Genomic DNA, 17,842 nt, shown 5'->3' with positions numbered 1-17,842 from the left:
ATGCCGGTGTGCAGGGGGCTCAGCCACTCATACAGACTATATTACATGCCGGTGTGTGGGGCTCAGTCGCTCATACAGACTATTACATGCCGGTGTGTGGGGCTCAGTCGCTCATACAGACTATATTACATGCCGGTGTGTGGGGCTCAGTCACTTATACAGACTATATTACATGCCGGTGTGTGGGGCTCAGCCGCTCATACAGACTATATTACATGCCGGTGTGTGGGGCTCAGCCGCTCATACAGACTATTACATGCCGTGTGTAGGGCTCAGTCGCTCATACAGACTATATTACATGCCGGTGTGTGGGGCTCAGTCGCTCATACAGACTATATTACATGCCGGTGTGTGGGGCTCAGCCGCTCATACAGACTATATTACATGCCGGTGTGTGGGGCTCAGCCGCTCATACAGACTATATTACATGCCGGTGTGTGGGGCTCAGCCGCTCATACAGACTATATTACATGCCGGAGTGGGGGGCTCAGTCGCTCAGGTGTGTGGGGCTCAGTCACTCATACAGACTATATTACATGCCGCTGTGTGGGGCTCAGTCGCTCATACAGACTATATTACATGCCGGTGTGTGGGGCTCAGCCGCTCATACAGACTATATTACATGCCGGTGTGTGGGGCTCAGCCGCTCATACAGACTATATTACATGCCGGAGTGGGGGGCTCAGTCGCTCAGGTGTGTGGGGCTCAGTCACTCATACAGACTATATTACATGCCGGTGTGTGGGGCTCAGTCACTCATACAGACTATATTACATGCCGGTGTGTGGGGCTCAGTCGCTCATACAGACTATATTACATGCCGGTGTGTGGGGCTCAGCCGCTCATACAGACTATATTACATGCCGGTGTGTGGGGCTCAGTCACTCATACAGACTATATTACATGTCGGTGTGTGGGGCTCAGTCGCTCATACAGACTATATTACATGCCGGTGTGTGGTGCTCAGTCACTCATACAGACTATATTACATGCCGGTGTGTGGGGCTCAGTCACTCATACAGACTATATTACATGCCGGTGTGTGGGGATCAGTCGCTCATACAGACTATATTACATGCCGGTGTGTGGGGCTCAGTCGCTGCAGCAGTCCCCAGGCAATCACCATGTACAACGCTGGGTGACAGACACTTGGCAATGGATTACAATCGGTCTTTATTGTGTAATATCATCCTAGTAACAAAACATAACAGCTGAACATACAGGGGGGTATATGGGGCGCTCTCAGGAGACTGGGAATTGAGGTAGCTGGTTACCGAGAATAACTTGTCGCTCTACCCCCGCTTCTGTGATGGCGGCGAGACGGATGACGCCCCCACTGGATCCATCCCGCTCCATAGCCAGAGCAAGAGCTGTAAGACACACACACACAGACATTACCCCACATGGCAAAGACACCTCGTTATTACACCCCACTGTCACCCTGCAGGGGGAGGGACAGGCTCATAGCTCCCTTCTGTCTGTGTCACCCTGCAGGGGGAGGGACAGGCTCATAGCTCCCTTCTGTCTGTGTCACCCTGCAGGGGGAGGGACAGGCTCATAGCTCCCTTCTATCTGTGTCACCCTGCAGAGGGAGGGACAGACTCATGGCTCCCTTCTGTCTGTGTCACCCTGCAGGGGGAGGGACAGACTCATAGCTCCCTTCTGTCTGTGTCACCCTGCAGGGGGAGGGACAGACTCATAGCTCCCTTCTGTCTGTGTCACCCTGCAGAGGGAGGGACAGACTCATAGCTCCCTTCTGTCTCTGTCACCCTGCAGGGGGAGGGACAGGCTCATAGCTCCCTTCTGTCTGTGTCACCCTGCAGGGGGAGGGACAGGCTCATAGCTCCCTTCTATCTGTCACCCTGCAGGGGGAGGGACAGACTCATAGCCCCCTTCTGTCTGTGTCACCCTGCAGGGGGAGGGACAGGCTCAAAGCCCCCTTCTGTCTGTGTCACCCTGCAGGGGGAGGGACAGACTCATGGCTCCCTTCTGTCTGTGTCACCCTGCAGAGGGAGGGACAGACTCATGGCTCCCTTCTGTCTGTGTCACCCTGCAGGGGGAGGGATAGACTCATAGCTCCCTTCTGTCTGTGTCACCCTGCAGGGGGAGGGACAGGCTCATAGCCCCCTTCTGTCTGTGTCACCCTGCAGGGGGAGGGACAGACTCATAGCCCCCTTCTGTCTGTGTCACCCTGCAGGGGGAGGGACAGGCTCATAGCCCCCTTCTGTCTGTGTCACCCTGCAGGGGGAGGGACAGGCTCATAGCCCCCTTCTGTCTGTGTCACCCGGCAGGGGGAAGGTATAGGGATACAGACTATGTAGGAGTAATGTACCTGGATGTGATGTACTTACCGTTGGCTGTGAATTTCAGACATTCTTCCTTTGTCATTCCTGATTTGTATGTGGAATCCACGAAGCCGTATATGTAGGAACTGCCGGAACCTCCTATAGAGAATGGCTGGTGGACCATCATCCCTCCCATGGGCACGGTGTACACCTGCAGGAAGAGGCAGACACGCATATAGTAGGGGGACACATATATACACACAGTAGGGGGACAGACAGACAGACAGGAGACCTCACCTGGCCGCCCTTCCTCTGGTCCCACCCAGCTACGATGATCCCGGCCATGAGATCCTCCCGATACTTGTAGCACATCTCTTTGAATAGATTGGCCGCCGTGTGTACGAGGGGCAGGGTGCCCAGCTCAATGCTGGAGGGAACACGGGTACAAGATCAGGACACACCCGGCCCTTTATGCACAATCACAACGTTCTCCTCAGTATATATTATATAGTACAGTATATATTAGACCACTATATACAGACAGAACTGCTATGAAAGATTCTTAAAATCGTTACCTGTGGAAGCCCAGCTGGTAAGTGACGGCATCGGCGATGGCCTGGGTGTCTGCGGCACTGCCGGAACGGCAGCAGAATATCCGGTCGTGTATAGGGGTGAGCTTGTCCGTCACTCTGTTGGCGATGTACGCCCTGCGCAGAGGAAAGACGTGCGTCTCAGTACACAATGGCGCTATGCCACTCTACACATAACCAGCTGGCGATATACAATCTGTGATGTGAATCATCGTCACCGTACGTACCCAGTGGTCGTCCTGGAATCAGCGCCCATGACCACGCCGCCATCAAACTCTACAGCCATGATCGTCGTCTGCAAAGAAAGAAGGAAATATTTGGGTAGTTAGGAGCCCCCCGGGGGGTGTTCTCTGGGGATTTTCCTAGATGTATCACAGGAGGAGTGTAAGTGTAATGCTTATATAAGGGGGTATCCACCTTCAGGTGACTTGTAGGCGCCATCCTGCAATATTTACTGATAGCTTTCAGCCATGCCGTTACATCATCAGGCAGGACTGTGTCACTCCCCCTTCCCTGGGAGACCACTCTATGCATGGGGGGGAATGTCCCCACTGAGACTGTGCACGGGCCGACGTCTCACCTTCCAAAGTGGAGAAATTGTCCATAGCAACCAATCAGCTTATAGCTATCATGTATCAAGTACATTCTATAAAACGTTAGCTAGAAGCTGATTGGTTGCTATGGGTAATGTCTCCACTCTTTACAAGGTTTGATACAGCCCCCCAGGTATCTTAAGGCAAGCACGATGATATAAAGACGGAATATCGTCCATATGTGCCCGTGCACCGCAGGTCTTTGGGCACCGAAAAATGCACGATATGAATGACGACGATATGATCGACATCGTTATCGTTCATATCTTTTAAACGTACCGTGTGCACGCACCTTTAGTCAGTTTTTATAGTTTAATGATACTGTAATGGATATTACTGAAGAACTTCTCTAAAGATTCATCAAATGATAAATAGCCCGTATCCGCATATTTAGGTTACCGGGACGTTCATCACCAGGGGTCTGAACAGGACCACCCCATATACAGCAAATTCTGAAAGCTGGAAGTTTCCGGAGTCTGCATGCAGAACAAGCTCCTTCTTCAGATGCCGCTTGTTCTAACCCCTCTGCTTCCTATGGAAAGGAGTTCCGGGGATGCGAAGAGAGGAATCCCTCCGCCGCCGCCTCCTCACTGCCTCCCCAGCGCATACAAGCGGCGACAGGGGCCAGGTAAGTAAGGCAGAACCTTCTGTAGCTGCGCTAAAAATCGCAGGGACAGCTGCTTTTCCCTGCACCGGAGCAATGATAAAATGCGTGTTAAGTATCCCCCGCAGCGAAAATGGATACGTCATCATCAAGGGCCATACTGCCTCCAATGATGAATGGGGCCCTTAGGCTCAGTGAGAATGAGTTATATAAATTAATGCCTTCACTTTGTTAGAACCAGTGTTAATTTTGACAAGGATTTTAAATTTACTTTTAATGACTTATTTAAAATTCAGAGATTGTCATAAATTCCGTTATCATTACAATTTAGTCCTCAAAATAATATATAGTAGTCGATAATTTTGTCGACAAAAATTCTGACTAAAAATAAACACTGGTCCCATGATTACAATAATTATTATTGGCAATGCTGCTCGCGGAGCAGGGGAGCGGAGCCAGGCGTAGATTTGGGGGGTACACTTTGTTATTCCAAATTGTACAATGCCTTTAAACCAGGGGTTCTCAAACTCTATCCTCAGAACCCCACAGTGCATGTTTTCCAGGTCACCCAGCAGGTGCACAGGTGTAGTCAATACTCACTGACACATTTTAAAAGATTCACAGGTGGAGCTAATTATTTCACACTGTAATTCTGTGAGGAGACCTGGAAAACATGCACTGCTTGTGGGGTCCTGAGGACCGAGTTTGAGACCCTGTGCTTTAAACAAACTGGCAGCACAAACCACAGAATACCTGCATGACAACAAAGTATTAGCGCTCCCGCTAGGCTGTTTTAGCGGGGCGCGGCGCCCTGCCCTCCTTCTGGAGGGCAAAAAGCACCCTGTCCTCACAGCCTGCGGGAGCCGTTCTCACCCGCGGGATGCAGTGTCCCGCGGGTGGACAAACATGCGGTGACCCGGTCACCGCCGGAGAATAGACGCCGGGCGCATGCGCCCGGCATCTATTCTCCCTTTCTGCAGCGCTTGGGGGCTGCCCGGCATGTCCGTAAGCGCCAGGCACGCCCCCAAGTATGACGAAAAGGGGACGCGTCTTATAGACACGCCCCCTTTTCATGACCACGCCCCCTTTTCGTGCGTGCGCACAAGGTTCCCCTCTCTAGCTCCGGCGCCCTGCCTGCCGCCGGAGCTAGAGTGAATTGTATATATATGCCCCAGATTATACAATCAAACTGCGTTCACAAAAACATAGCACTAGCCCAAAGAGCTGACCATCTAAAGTATACATCGTCCTCTCTATGGTTCTCCAGCATAAATGGCCGCTCTCAGTGCCGCATGTACTGCCTGTGTGATGTCAGCTCCTAATCTATCCGGTGACATTACCTGCAAGTAATATAAATAAGCTAAGAGCTCCCTCCCAATATCTCCAGCCTATCCCGGGTTCTGTTCCCTGCTGTCATATGCACCCGGGCAAATCAGGGACCGGTCTCGGTCTGCATTCTACCCAACCCCATAGCTACTTGTACACATATAGTGTGAGCATGTCTGACTCCAGACAGCCTTGTGCTGGCACCAACAGCTCCCACTGCAGGGGAATGGAGAAACGCGTTGTGGGAAAGTGAGGCTTGGGTCAGCGTCATGTGCCACTGACCCCTCCCCCTTCCTAACGGCTTCCACTGAAGCAAGGGAGACGAGATAGATCACCGGGAGGGGAGGACCATTGCACCGGAAACGGGGGAAAAGTATAGAGGGAGGGGGGTGAACTGGGGTGCCATATTACTAGTACACACACACACTGAAGTACCAAGAGTCATGGGAGAGATGCCCTGTATCGTGTAGGACCCCCACTAGCCTGGGGAAGTGCAGAAACTCAACGTAACATCGATTCCACAACAGGACAGAAGACCTCTGGAGAAATGATGACCCATGCCGTCCGGATAGCTTCCCACAGCTCCCTGATATTTGTAGGTGCAGGGTCTTGGGTGTGAATGGATCCCTCTCCACCATGTCCCATAAACGCTTCATTGGGTTCATGTCGGGCAAACGTGGTGGTGACAACTATTGTGAAGCTCTCCAGAATGCTCCTCGTACCAATTCTGGACAACTTGGGGCCGATGACACGGTGCATTATCCTGCTTCATTATTCCATCTTTGTGGGGGTACATGAAGTCCATGAATGACTGCAAATGGCCATCAAGCAATGCAGGGTAGCAGTTACCAGTCAATGATGTGTTCAGATGGACCAGTGGACCATCCCATGGAAGCTAAGGAACGCTGCACTGGCCTGCTGGATATGCATCTGGTACCTCCTGCACTGAATGTGGATGTGATGGGAGGCAGTGTCACTTGTCTGTTATCATGGACAATTCTAGTCAGATGCCCCTGGTCATGATTATTAAGCACCGCTGGTCGGTCACTGTGCTGTCCACGGTGGGTGGTAATGCCTTCCATTGATGTATTTCCAGTACACACATGACACTGTAGATCGAGGAATGATTAATGTCCACACAACTTCGGAAACAGAATCAGCCGAGCACTCACCATCATGCCCTAATCGAACTCCGATAATTCACGCCGCCTTGCCATGAGCAGCCTAGCCGGTGTTCAAACTGACTCATGATGTCAGATTACAACTGATGCAGGTCTGGGCATTTCCAAGACGTCACAGTACGGTGGCACCACCTACCATTACATACTGCTATCCCATGACTTTTGGCACCTCAGAGTGTTAATATAGATATATTACATACACACACACATATGTAAGTATATTTACATAGTGGTCACTCTACGCCAGGCTGCCACCAAGCTCTTCCTTCTCTGTTAATAGATGCCGCATGCGCCCGCCATTTATTTACCGGCGGTGATCGCTGCACCACTTTTCCCACCCGCGGGACACTGCAGCCCGCGTGTGGGGAAGGCACCCGGAAAGTTAATTTAGCAGGGTGCCGCCAAAAGGGCAGTGCGCATTCTGCCCTTTTGAAATCGAGCAGGGCGCCCCGCTAAAACAGCCTAGCGGGAACGCTATTTACATCATACACTCACAAACCGCAGTGTCAACCGATTTAAACTTAAGGTGCATACACACGGGACGATTCGCTCCATGAATTAAATCGTCCCGTGTGTCCCCGGCAGGGGTGGGCTCGGTGTTGGTAATGACCCTGAGCACAAACACTGAACGAAATGAAGAACGATACCGCTCAGTGCCGGCTCCCTCCCTCATCCCCGAACATGTTCAACCTGACAATATCGTCAGGCTGGACGGGAGGTTCGGGCGATGAACATTAACTACCAACTACAAACGGGAGCGCGCATTGGTAGTTATCAGTCATCGTTTTGGGGCTGAAACTGAACGGTTTCTTGGACGACTGAACGATAACGTTATCGTTCAGTCGTTCTAAAAATCGCTGCGTGTGTGCGCACCTTTAGTCTCTGCACATATGTAGGTAACAAAGTCCTCTGTAACTGTTGTAGATGTCCCAGCATAAGTCATATTCTGAGACACTCCATCTGCTGTGGCACTACATGTCCCAGCATACCCCATTATACTGAGACTCTCCACCCACAGTGGCACTACATGTCCCAGCATACACTCTTATTGAGACTCCCCACCGGCTGTGGCACTACATGTCCCAGAACAACCTGTCATACTGAGACTCTCCATCGGCTGTGGCACTACATGTCCCAGAACAACCTGTCATACTGAGACTCTCCATCGGCTGTGGCACTACATGTCCCAGAACAACCTGTCATACTGAGACTCTCCATCGGCTGTGGCACTACATGTCCCAGAACAACCTGTCATACTGAGACTCTCCATCGGCTGTGGCACTACATGTCCCAGCATACACTCTTATTGAGACTCCCCACCGGCTGTAGCACTACATGTCCCAGAACAACCTGTCATACTGAGACTCTCCATCGGCTGTGGCACTACATGTCCCAGAACAACCTGTCATACTGAGACTCTCCATCGGCTGTGGCACTACATGTCCCAGAACAACCTGTCATACTGAGACTCTCCATCGGCTGTGGCACTACATGTCCCAGAACAACCTGTCATACTGAGACTCTCCATCGGCTGTGGCACTACATGTCCCAGAACAACCTGTCATACTGAGACTCTCCATCGGCTGTGGCACTACATGTCCCAGCATACACTCTTATTGAGACTCCCCACCGGCTGTAGCACTACATGTCCCAGAACAACCTGTCATACTGAGACTCTCCATCGGCTGTGGCACTACATGTCCCAGAACAACCTGTCATACTGAGACTCTCCATCGGCTGTGGCACTACATGTCCCAGAACAACCTGTCATACTGAGACTCTCCATCGGCTGTGGCACTACATGTCCCAGAACAACCTGTCATACTGAGACTCTCCATCGGCTGTGGCACTACATGTCCCAGAACAACCTGTCATACTGAGACTCTCCATCGGCTGTGGCACTACATGTCCCAGCATACACTCTTATTGAGACTCCCCACCGGCTGTAGCACTACATGTCCCAGAACAACCTGTCATACTGAGACTCTCCATCGGCTGTGGCACTACATGTCCCAGAACAACCTGTCATACTGAGACTCTCCATCGGCTGTGGCACTACATGTCCCAGAACAACCTGTCATACTGAGACTCTCCATCGGCTGTGGCACTACATGTCCCAGAACAACCTGTCATACTGAGACTCTCCATCGGCTGTGGCACTACATGTCCCAGAACAACCTGTCATACTGAGACTCTCCATCGGCTGTGGCACTACATGTCCCAGCATACACTCTTATTGAGACTCCCCACCGGCTGTAGCACTACATGTCCCAGAACAACCTGTCATACTGAGACTCTCCATCGGCTGTGGCACTACATGTCCCAGAACAACCTGTCATACTGAGACTCTCCATCGGCTGTGGCACTACATGTCCCAGAACAACCTGTCATACTGAGACTCTCCATCGGCTGTGGCACTACATGTCCCAGAACAACCTGTCATACTGAGACTCTCCATCGGCTGTGGCACTACATGTCCCAGAACAACCTGTCATACTGAGACTCTCCATCGGCTGTGGCACTACATGTCCCAGAACAACCTGTCATACTGAGACTCTCCATCGGCTGTGGCACTACATGTCCCAGAACAACCTGTCATACTGAGACTCTCCATCGGCTGTGGCACTACATGTCCCAGCATACACTCTTATTGAGACTCCCCACCGGCTGTAGCACTACATGTCCCAGAACAACCTGTCATACTGAGACTCTCCATCGGCTGTGGCACTACATGTCCCAGAACAACCTGTCATACTGAGACTCTCCATCGGCTGTGGCACTACATGTCCCAGAACAACCTGTCATACTGAGACTCTCCATCGGCTGTGGCACTACATGTCCCAGAACAACCTGTCATACTGAGACTCTCCATCGGCTGTGGCACTACATGTCCCAGAACAACCTGTCATACTGAGACTCTCCATCGGCTGTGGCACTACATGTCCCAGCATACACTCTTATTGAGACTCCCCACCGGCTGTAGCACTACATGTCCCAGAACAACCTGTCATACTGAGACTCTCCATCGGCTGTGGCACTACATGTCCCAGAACAACCTGTCATACTGAGACTCTCCATCGGCTGTGGCACTACATGTCCCAGAACAACCTGTCATACTGAGACTCTCCATCGGCTGTGGCACTACATGTCCCAGAACAACCTGTCATACTGAGACTCTCCATCGGCTGTGGCACTACATGTCCCAGAACAACCTGTCATACTGAGACTCTCCATCGGCTGTGGCACTACATGTCCCAGCATACACTCTTATTGAGACTCCCCACCGGCTGTAGCACTACATGTCCCAGAACAACCTGTCATACTGAGACTCTCCATCGGCTGTGGCACTACATGTCCCAGAACAACCTGTCATACTGAGACTCTCCATCGGCTGTGGCACTACATGTCCCAGAACAACCTGTCATACTGAGACTCTCCATCGGCTGTGGCACTACATGTCCCAGAACAACCTGTCATACTGAGACTCTCCATCGGCTGTGGCACTACATGTCCCAGAACAACCTGTCATACTGAGACTCTCCATCGGCTGTGGCACTACATGTCCCAGAACAACCTGTCATACTGAGACTCTCCATCGGCTGTGGCACTACATGTCCCGGCATACCCAAATATACTGAGACTCTCCACCCACAGTGACACTACATATCCCAGCTTACGAGACTCTCCACCAGCTGTGGCACTACATGTCCCAGCACACCTTGTCATACTGAGACTCTCCACCAGCTGTGGCACTACATGTCCCAGCTTACACGGTCCTTGAGACTCTCCACCTGCTGAGGCACTACATGTCCCAGCACACCCTGTGGCTTATAGTCATACAGCAGCCAACGAGCCCCGGGGCTCCCATCACCCATTATCAGCCCCGGCTGCCCTATTGGCCCATGACACTGCTGCATCACCGGCCTAGCCACCCGGCTTCCCCGCGGCCTCGCGTACTTCCCCAGCCCGCCCCACAGCGCCCCCTTGCCCGTACTCACCCCGGTGGTGACTTCGCGGCTCATCCAGTCCAACTCCAAGGGGTCCCCGCCGGTCAGAGCCGCTGCCCCGGGACTCAGCATCTTCATTGCCGCCATGATTCTTCCACTGTCTCTGCTGCTGCTGCCGGCGGAGGAGGAGGAGCCTGAGACAAAGCAACGCGATACCGCGGGGGGGAGTACCAAGATGGCGGATATGTCTCAGCATAGGCGCGTCGTCATGGGTGTACAAACATGGCGGGAGTGTCCCAGCATAGGCGGTGCGTCGTTATGGGTGTAGAAAGATGGAGGGGACGTCTGGTGGGAGCGTCTGGTATGCTGCGTGGTGGCTATCAATTGGGTGTGTCAATATGGCGCATTGGCGCGCTACAGAAGATATATATATAGGTGTACAAAGATTGCCAGCTCTAGTCTACGTGATTGGTTGCCGGGATCAATTGGGTGTAGCAAGATGGCGGAATAACAAGCAGTTATTAGAAAGTGGTGTACAAAGATGGCTGGTAAATTATATCTACTTAACTATAAATATAACTTTATATTATAAATAGAATATTATCACACTTAAAAGGCTGATATAGGTTGGCAGATACAATGGACAACCTTTACTGGCTGGGGTCAATTCATACAATGGCCTACCCTCCAACATGACCCATTCCATTAGGGTTGCTACCATTTTCTATGTGGCTAAAGGACCTCTGTGACGTATCCACCACATGACCGCTGCAGGAGGCTGGACCGCTCTTGCGTTGCCATCCACTAGGGCATAGAGGGGGAACAAATATTTGTGGCGAGCCACCGTGCCCGAAGCGTGGCGAGCGCAGCGAGCCCGCAAGGGGACACTTTTGGTCCCCCGTTAGCATCCCCGCCCCTCCCCCTTTGAGGCCGGGTCACGTGGGTATGACGTCACAGGTCCATCAGTCTAGACCTAACCATTCCATTAGGTACACAATGCTCTCATAGTTGCCAAGTCAACTTATAACAAGCGGAATTGGGCTTCTTTTATTTGGAAGTAGCTTGTTGCTTGTTTTGGGGCTTATTTTTTTGTGTGCATTGCCGAGGCACCCCTAGGGGTAAGTAAGTGTGTGTGTGTGTGTGCATTGCCGAGGCACCCCTAGGGGTAAGTAAGTGTGTGTGCATTGCCGAGGCACCCCTATGGGTAAGTAAGTGTGTGTGTGTGCATTGCCGAGGCACCCCTAGGGGTAAGTAAGTGTGTGTGTGTGCATTGCCGAGGCACCCCTAGGGGTAAGTAAGTGTGTGTGTGTGTGCATTGCCGAGGCACCCCTAGGGGTAAGTGTGTGTGCATTGCCGAGGCACCCCTAGGGGTAAGTAAGTGTGTGTGCATTGCCGAGGCACCTCTAGAGGTAAGTAACTGTGTGTGTGATGTGTGTGTTTTGCACTGGTAGTGACTGATGGAGGGGGGATGGTTGTGTCTGGGGTATAGAGGGCAGTAGCTGGGTACAGGGTGAAGTTGGAGGGGGCAGGCATGAAGGAGAGGAAAACTAGATGATGGAAATGAGGCAGGTACATGGGGGTGAGTTATAATGACTGAGGCTGTTATAGTGAGGGGATAATGGAATTAGACAGGTGACAGGAATGAAGGCGGTAAGGAAGAGGGGTGAGAGAAATGCGGAGAAGAAGAGTCCGGTAAAGGAAAGGTGGGTACACACTAGACAATATGTTGCCTGATCCTGCTGATTGGGCTGACATATCGTCCACATCGGCCAGTGTGTACCCACTATACATGACCCTGCGCACTCTTGCGGGTCGTCCATCGGGGTCGTTCCGTCGGCCGATGGAACGACCCAGATGCCGACGCTGGCATAGTGGATTGGGCTGGTGCCCAAGATATCGGACGTTTGGACACCACATCGTGCAGTATGTATCGACCGCCCGATATATATTGCGTGGTCGGGCGTCGCATCGCTGGGCACACATCGGCAAGTGTGTACCCAGCTGAAGACTGGCAAGGGAATGAGGTATGAAAAGAGGGAGGAGGTAAGAATATGGCGGCTGGTGTAGAGGGAGAAGAGTAATATAGGCAGATAATAAGGCTGTGCACACACTAACATATGTAGGTTAGAGAAGAGGAGGAATAAAGGAAGATAGGCAGGATGAGGACAAAGAGACACCCCCATACATTGGGCTTTTTTATTGGGCTTTTTAGGATTGTGTTGGGCTTGTTTTTTGCTTATAGGTTGCTTGTTTTCCATTTCAGAGTTGGTTACACTGAATGCTCTGCTCCTGGACTTCCCACCTAATGTATGATTGCAGCCACCTGTGATGAACTAGGTAATGGATGAGACAGGTGTTTCACCACAGGTGGCTGCAATCATACATTAGGAGGGAAGTCTAGGAGCAGAGCAATGATAATGATAACAATGGAACGGGTCATGTTGGAGGGTCTGCAATGGTGCCACTTTCTCTACCAGAACCCCTGGGGCCCGGCCTCCTTCCCTTCCAAACCGTCCCCTCTTTGGGCCTTTCCTATCCGTATAAATGTAATATGGGAAAAGGCCTCCACTGGCCCTTAAACTGATACTGCTAAAGAGCCCCAGGTGGCTGCTCTTGGGGGGAGGGGAACTTTGTCTGCTGTTCGGGGGGAGCACTCTGCCACCACTGTTGGAGGGGGGGGGCATCTGCTACTGCTATTGGGGGGGGGGGGAATTCTTCCACCTCTGTTGGGCATAGCAGATCAGAAGTGAATGGATGACCCAGGAACCCAGCGTAACGAGAACAGGGGCATGACACTCAGTCACGCCCCAAGATGTGCGCAACAGGGTGCATGGCCTAGCGCGTCGTGAGGCACACGAATGTTCCAACCCCGTCCTCTCCGGTATTGGGAGGCATGAGCTAAGTCCTATAATAGTGTGACATGCAGGAAAGGTTACCTCAGCTAATAACTACCTTACCAGGAGGTATACACTGTAGGTTTGACAACCACATTTAGGGCCTGAATCTGGGTCACATGCAAAGCTGATGGTGATGGAGTTGAAAGTGGGTGTCTCAGCCCTTGCTCATTCGGGCGCACAGACTTACACCAGGGAAGGGCTTCATAGCGGCACCAATACACGCCGACACTTCTCCATCAACCTCAAAATTCGTCTCTTAATGTGGGGTCTTGTATGTATCAGGGGAATAACTTAGCGTGACCGCCCGGCCCCAATTGCCTTCATCTCAGCTAACGGGCGCATTATTCTCAATAACTCTCAGTAACTCATTTTCAATGATCACTTCCCACGTTCCCGGAACTGAATTTCACAAATCCCCAGGATGGGCCCAGCGGGGTAATTACAAGTTACAATCATGCGCAAACAGCTGTTTCCGAAGGAATAAGGCCCCTTTTTCTGTAACGTGGCCATTTGCCAAAGGCTGAATCAGAGATGGGCAAACTCACAGCTCCCTTCTGCCTGGGTCCACGTTTCGTGGTTCACATTTTGTCCCCGACCACCGCGCAACAGGTAAGAGCTCTCTGGGCACACAGAAGAAGTTATGTGCCGGGTACACATTTAACGATGTGTACCCAGCCGATCTATCGTGCGGCGAGGACCTGTCGGGGGTCCCGGCGTCGGCATACACACAAGCCTTTCACTCACACGGTAAGGAAATGATACAGTCCATGAGCAGGGTCCCAGTACTGGAAGGGGACATGGCCAACTCGGGAAGGTATGGCCAGACCCCCTCCTTACAAAAAATCAACGCACCGCACGGGGCCAGGTGCCGATGGCAGATCTGGTGGTGCGGGGGGAGCAAGTCTCTTCTCTCTTCCTGCTCGAAGTGCCTTATTCTTTTACGGAGGCAGGGAGGGGGCTGCAGGACCCTGGCCCTCCAATGGTTACGGGCCCTGCAGACCCTCCCTGCCCCCAACAGCGTTGGCAGAGTGCCCCCCCTCTAGGCGCGCCTGTCCATGAGGTCTATTCGGTAAGGTGACTGAGGGGTAAAAATCTGCTACATCAAAGCAACCACTCATGCGCTTATCAGTCTGGTGTAAGATAGGGGGCGCTATTTCCTGCCACTCTCCGCTGAGCAACGTTTAACCTCTGCAATCTGGTTGGATCAATATGAAATATGTAGCACTTACCCTTGTATATCACACTCTTATTGCCCTATAGATTGTAAGCTTGTGAGCAGGGCCCTCTTACCGGTATACGTTCAGCCTATCGACATTCACAATGTAGACACTAGCAGAATGCCAACATTGAGAATGTTGACAGACAATATTAGGGTTAGGCTGCGGTCAGGGTTAGGCTGCGGTCAGGGTTAGGCTGCGGTCAGGGTTATGGTGCATACACACGATCAGATTTTTCCTTCAGATATGAACGATAACGATTTAAAAATCGTTCAGTCGTTCATATCTGAAGGAAAATCGTTCATATCTGACATGCCTGAACGATGGACGATCAACGATGCGCGTTCCCGATGGTCAGATAACGATTTCTGATATCTGATGTGTTTGCAGTCAGACTTGGACGATTCCATTCATTTTAATGCAGTCAAAAATCGTTCAATCGTTCAAATCGTTCAAAACTTTGGTAAAATCGTTCAAATCGTTCAAATCGTTTAATCGTTCAATCGTTCATCTGACAAATCTGACAAGTCTGACAAATCTGACCGTGTGTGTACGCTCCATTAGGCTGCGGTTAGTGTTAGGCTGCGATCAGGGTTAGGCTGTGGTCAGGTTTAGGCTGTGGTTAGTGTTAGGCTGTGGTTAGGGTTAGGCTGCAGTCAGGGTTAGGCTGTGGTTAGGCTGCGGTCAGGGTTAGGCTGCGGTCAGGGTTAGGCTGCGGTCAGGGTTAGGCTGCGGTCAGGGTTAGGCTGCGGTCAGGGTTAGGCTGCGGTTAGGGTTAGACTGTGGTTAGTGTTAGGCTGTGGTTAGGCTGCAGTCAGGGTTAGGCTGTGGGTTAGGCTGTTGTTAGGGTTAGGCTGTGGTCAGGGTTAGGCTGTAGTTAGGGTTAGGCTGTGGTCAGGCTTAGGCTGTGGTCAGGGTTAGGCTGTGGTTAGGGTTAGACTGTGGTTAGTGTTAGGCTGTGGTTAGTGTTAGGCTGCAGTCAGGGTTAGGCTGTGGGTTAGGCTGTTGTTAGGGTTAGGCTGTAGTTAGGGTTAGGCTGCGGTCAGGGTTAGGCTGTGGTTAGTGTTAGGCTGCGGTTAGGCTGAGGCCAGGGTTAGGCTGTGGTTAGAGTTAGGCTGCAGTCAGGGTTAGGCTGTAGGTTAGGCTGTTGTTAGTGTTAGGCTGTGGTTAGGGTTAGGCTGCGGTCAGGGTTAGGCTGTGGTCAGGATTAGGCTGTTGTTAGGGTTAGGCTGTGGTTAGTGTTAGGCTGTGGTTAGGCTGTTGTTAGGGTTAGGCTGTGGTTAGTGTTAGACTGTGGTTAGTGTTAGGCTGTGGTTAGTGTTAGGCTGTGGTTAGGGTTAGGCTGTGGTTAATGTTAGGCTGTGGTTAGGGTTAGGCTGTGGTTAGTGTTAGGCTGTGGTTAGTGTTAGGCTGTGGTTAGTGTTAGGCTGTGGTTAGGGTTAGGCTGTGGTTAGGGTTAAGCTGTGGTCAGGGTTAGGGATAGGCTGCGGTTAGGTTTTGGGTTAGGCTGCAGTTAGGTTTAGGGGTAGTTGACAAGTCAATGGAATGAGGCATTTTCAACATGCTGACCGAATGGCGACATTCCGACCATAGTGAAAGTCTGGTGTCTGCATTCTGAATGATTTACCATACCACGCCCCCTCTTACCTCTCACTTTGGGCCGTATTCAATTTGAGGCGTTAAGTTCAGATTCGCGGTAATTTACCGCCGATGACGTAATTATCGCCTGTTTTAGTTTTCCTCCGTATTCAATTTGAAAGACTTTCCGCCTAGGCGTTAAGTCAATGCAATGTAATAGGCGGTAAAGTATCGCCTATGAATGGCAGGCTTTAAAAAGTGCAGAATTGGGGTTTGGGGGTGCAACATTTGAGGAACCCCCTTGCAGCTTTCAGACAGTCCCCCAAAAGTAATCTGTGTCAAAAAAAGTAAAAAAAAAAATTAAGGGCACCCCAAAAATTGACTTTGAAAAAGGGGGTGACAAAAAAAAAATTGTCAAACAAAAAGCCAAACTAATGAAATTAATACTGGTGGGGTCCCCAAGTATGTGGCAGGTGTTTTTTTTATTGCGCAGAGTAGCGGCAGGTGTATTTTTGCAGAATTTATAAAATTACCTTTAGGGACTTAAAAATATAATAGTACCCATTTTCATGTACCCCAAATTTGATGGGACCACTTTTAAGAACGAAAAAAAAAAGCTAAATGCTCTTCTGCATCACTTCTTCAAAGTCGGGAAAAAAACACCAGCCGCGGCTATTTAAAAACCCCGACTTTCTTCTGTAGGCAAAAACGGGGGTAACCATAGTGATCCCCGAGGTCTGGACATCTTTAGGGGGGTCCTACAATTTTTTTCCCAAAAATTCCCGTTTGTTTTCGCCGATCCAAGTTTTGCCGGGTCCCATTTTCGCCTACTTTCAAATTGAATACGGGGATACGCGGGCACGCGCGCGATACTTTAACGCCTACGAAACAGGCGAAGCCGGCGGAAAGTCCGAGCCACGTTAACGCGGCTCGGCTCAAATTGAATAAGGGCCTCTGGCTCGCTCTGAATCAGGGCCGTCCCTCTGTTTTTTTTGAGCGGCCTCCTGGCCGCTAAAAGATGGTCATGATGGTCAAGACCATCGCGACCATCAGGCTTGCTACGAGACCCTTGCGGTAGGGTCTCGTTGCCGCAAGCCCTGGAGTGCTTTTGGCTCTATCAGAGCCGAGAGCACTCCCACTGACGTCACTAGTGATGTTAGTGGGGCCGGCCCCAGACGGTAGGCGTTCCCATGGGAACGCCTCCGTCTGGGCAGCCACGCCCCCGGCACGCCCACCAAAGGGGGCGTGCTGTCACTCACCATCGACAGCACGCCCCCTTTGTAGCGAGACCCGGAGCGACAGCTTGGCCGTCGCTATCCGGGTCTCATTCATGCGCACGACGGGGCCGGCTCCCTCGTGCGCATGCGCACTGGGCCAACATCGACCCACTTGCGAGTGCTCAGCGCTCGCGAGTGGGTCTGAATCAGGCCCTCTGTCTGTTATTACCCAGTCTTGTTCTCTCGCTGTTTTGTTTCCCAATTGTAAAGTGTCACAGAAAATGCTAGCGCTATCTAAGTAACTGATAATAAAGTATTTCTCATAGCTGTCTTTGTGGACAACATAGCATAAAGTTTCCATGTATCCTCCTTTTCACAACTCAGTGTTTTTGTTTCCGCTTACAATG

At 51.4% G+C, this 17,842-nt stretch overlaps 1 protein-coding gene across 1 annotated transcript; it reads right to left on the bottom strand.

The window, feature by feature from the left end:
• Window positions 1–1,154: 1,154 nt before the first annotated feature.
• PSMB6 (proteasome 20S subunit beta 6) lies at window positions 1,155–10,720 on the bottom strand. The gene is made up of 6 exons (XM_088459508.1): window positions 10,578–10,720; window positions 3,103–3,170; window positions 2,861–2,992; window positions 2,583–2,712; window positions 2,352–2,496; window positions 1,155–1,370 (listed from the first exon to the last, which is right to left on the bottom strand). Exons 1-6 carry the CDS (start codon window positions 10,671–10,673, stop codon window positions 1,243–1,245), a joined length of 699 nt encoding a protein of 232 aa, XP_088315634.1. The 5' UTR covers window positions 10,674–10,720; the 3' UTR covers window positions 1,155–1,242.
• Between the last annotated feature and the right edge of the window lie 7,122 nt (window positions 10,721–17,842).

The sequence above is a fragment of the Taudactylus pleione genome, unplaced genomic scaffold, assembly GCF_031769625.1.
Source record: "Taudactylus pleione unplaced genomic scaffold, aTauple2 ptg000913l, whole genome shotgun sequence".
In the NCBI taxonomy this organism is placed as follows: domain Eukaryota; kingdom Metazoa; phylum Chordata; class Amphibia; order Anura; family Myobatrachidae; genus Taudactylus; species Taudactylus pleione.
The sequence above is the reverse complement of the archived record's forward strand: the minus strand, read 5'-3'. Positions and strand labels throughout refer to the sequence as shown.

Bases quoted from the DNA above. Each gene is read 5' to 3' on its own strand.
- PSMB6 (XM_088459508.1), bottom strand. From the start codon at position 10,673: ATGGCGGCAATGAAGATGCTGAGTCCCGGGGCAGCGGCTCTGACCGGC. The intron at 2,993-3,102 runs GTACGTACGGTG...TCCTCTGCGCAG, and splicing joins GATTCCAGGACGACCACTGG to GGCGTACATCGCCAACAGAG. The intron at 2,497-2,582 runs GTGAGGTCTCCT...CTCTTCCTGCAG, and splicing joins ACCAGAGGAAGGGCGGCCAG to GTGTACACCGTGCCCATGGG.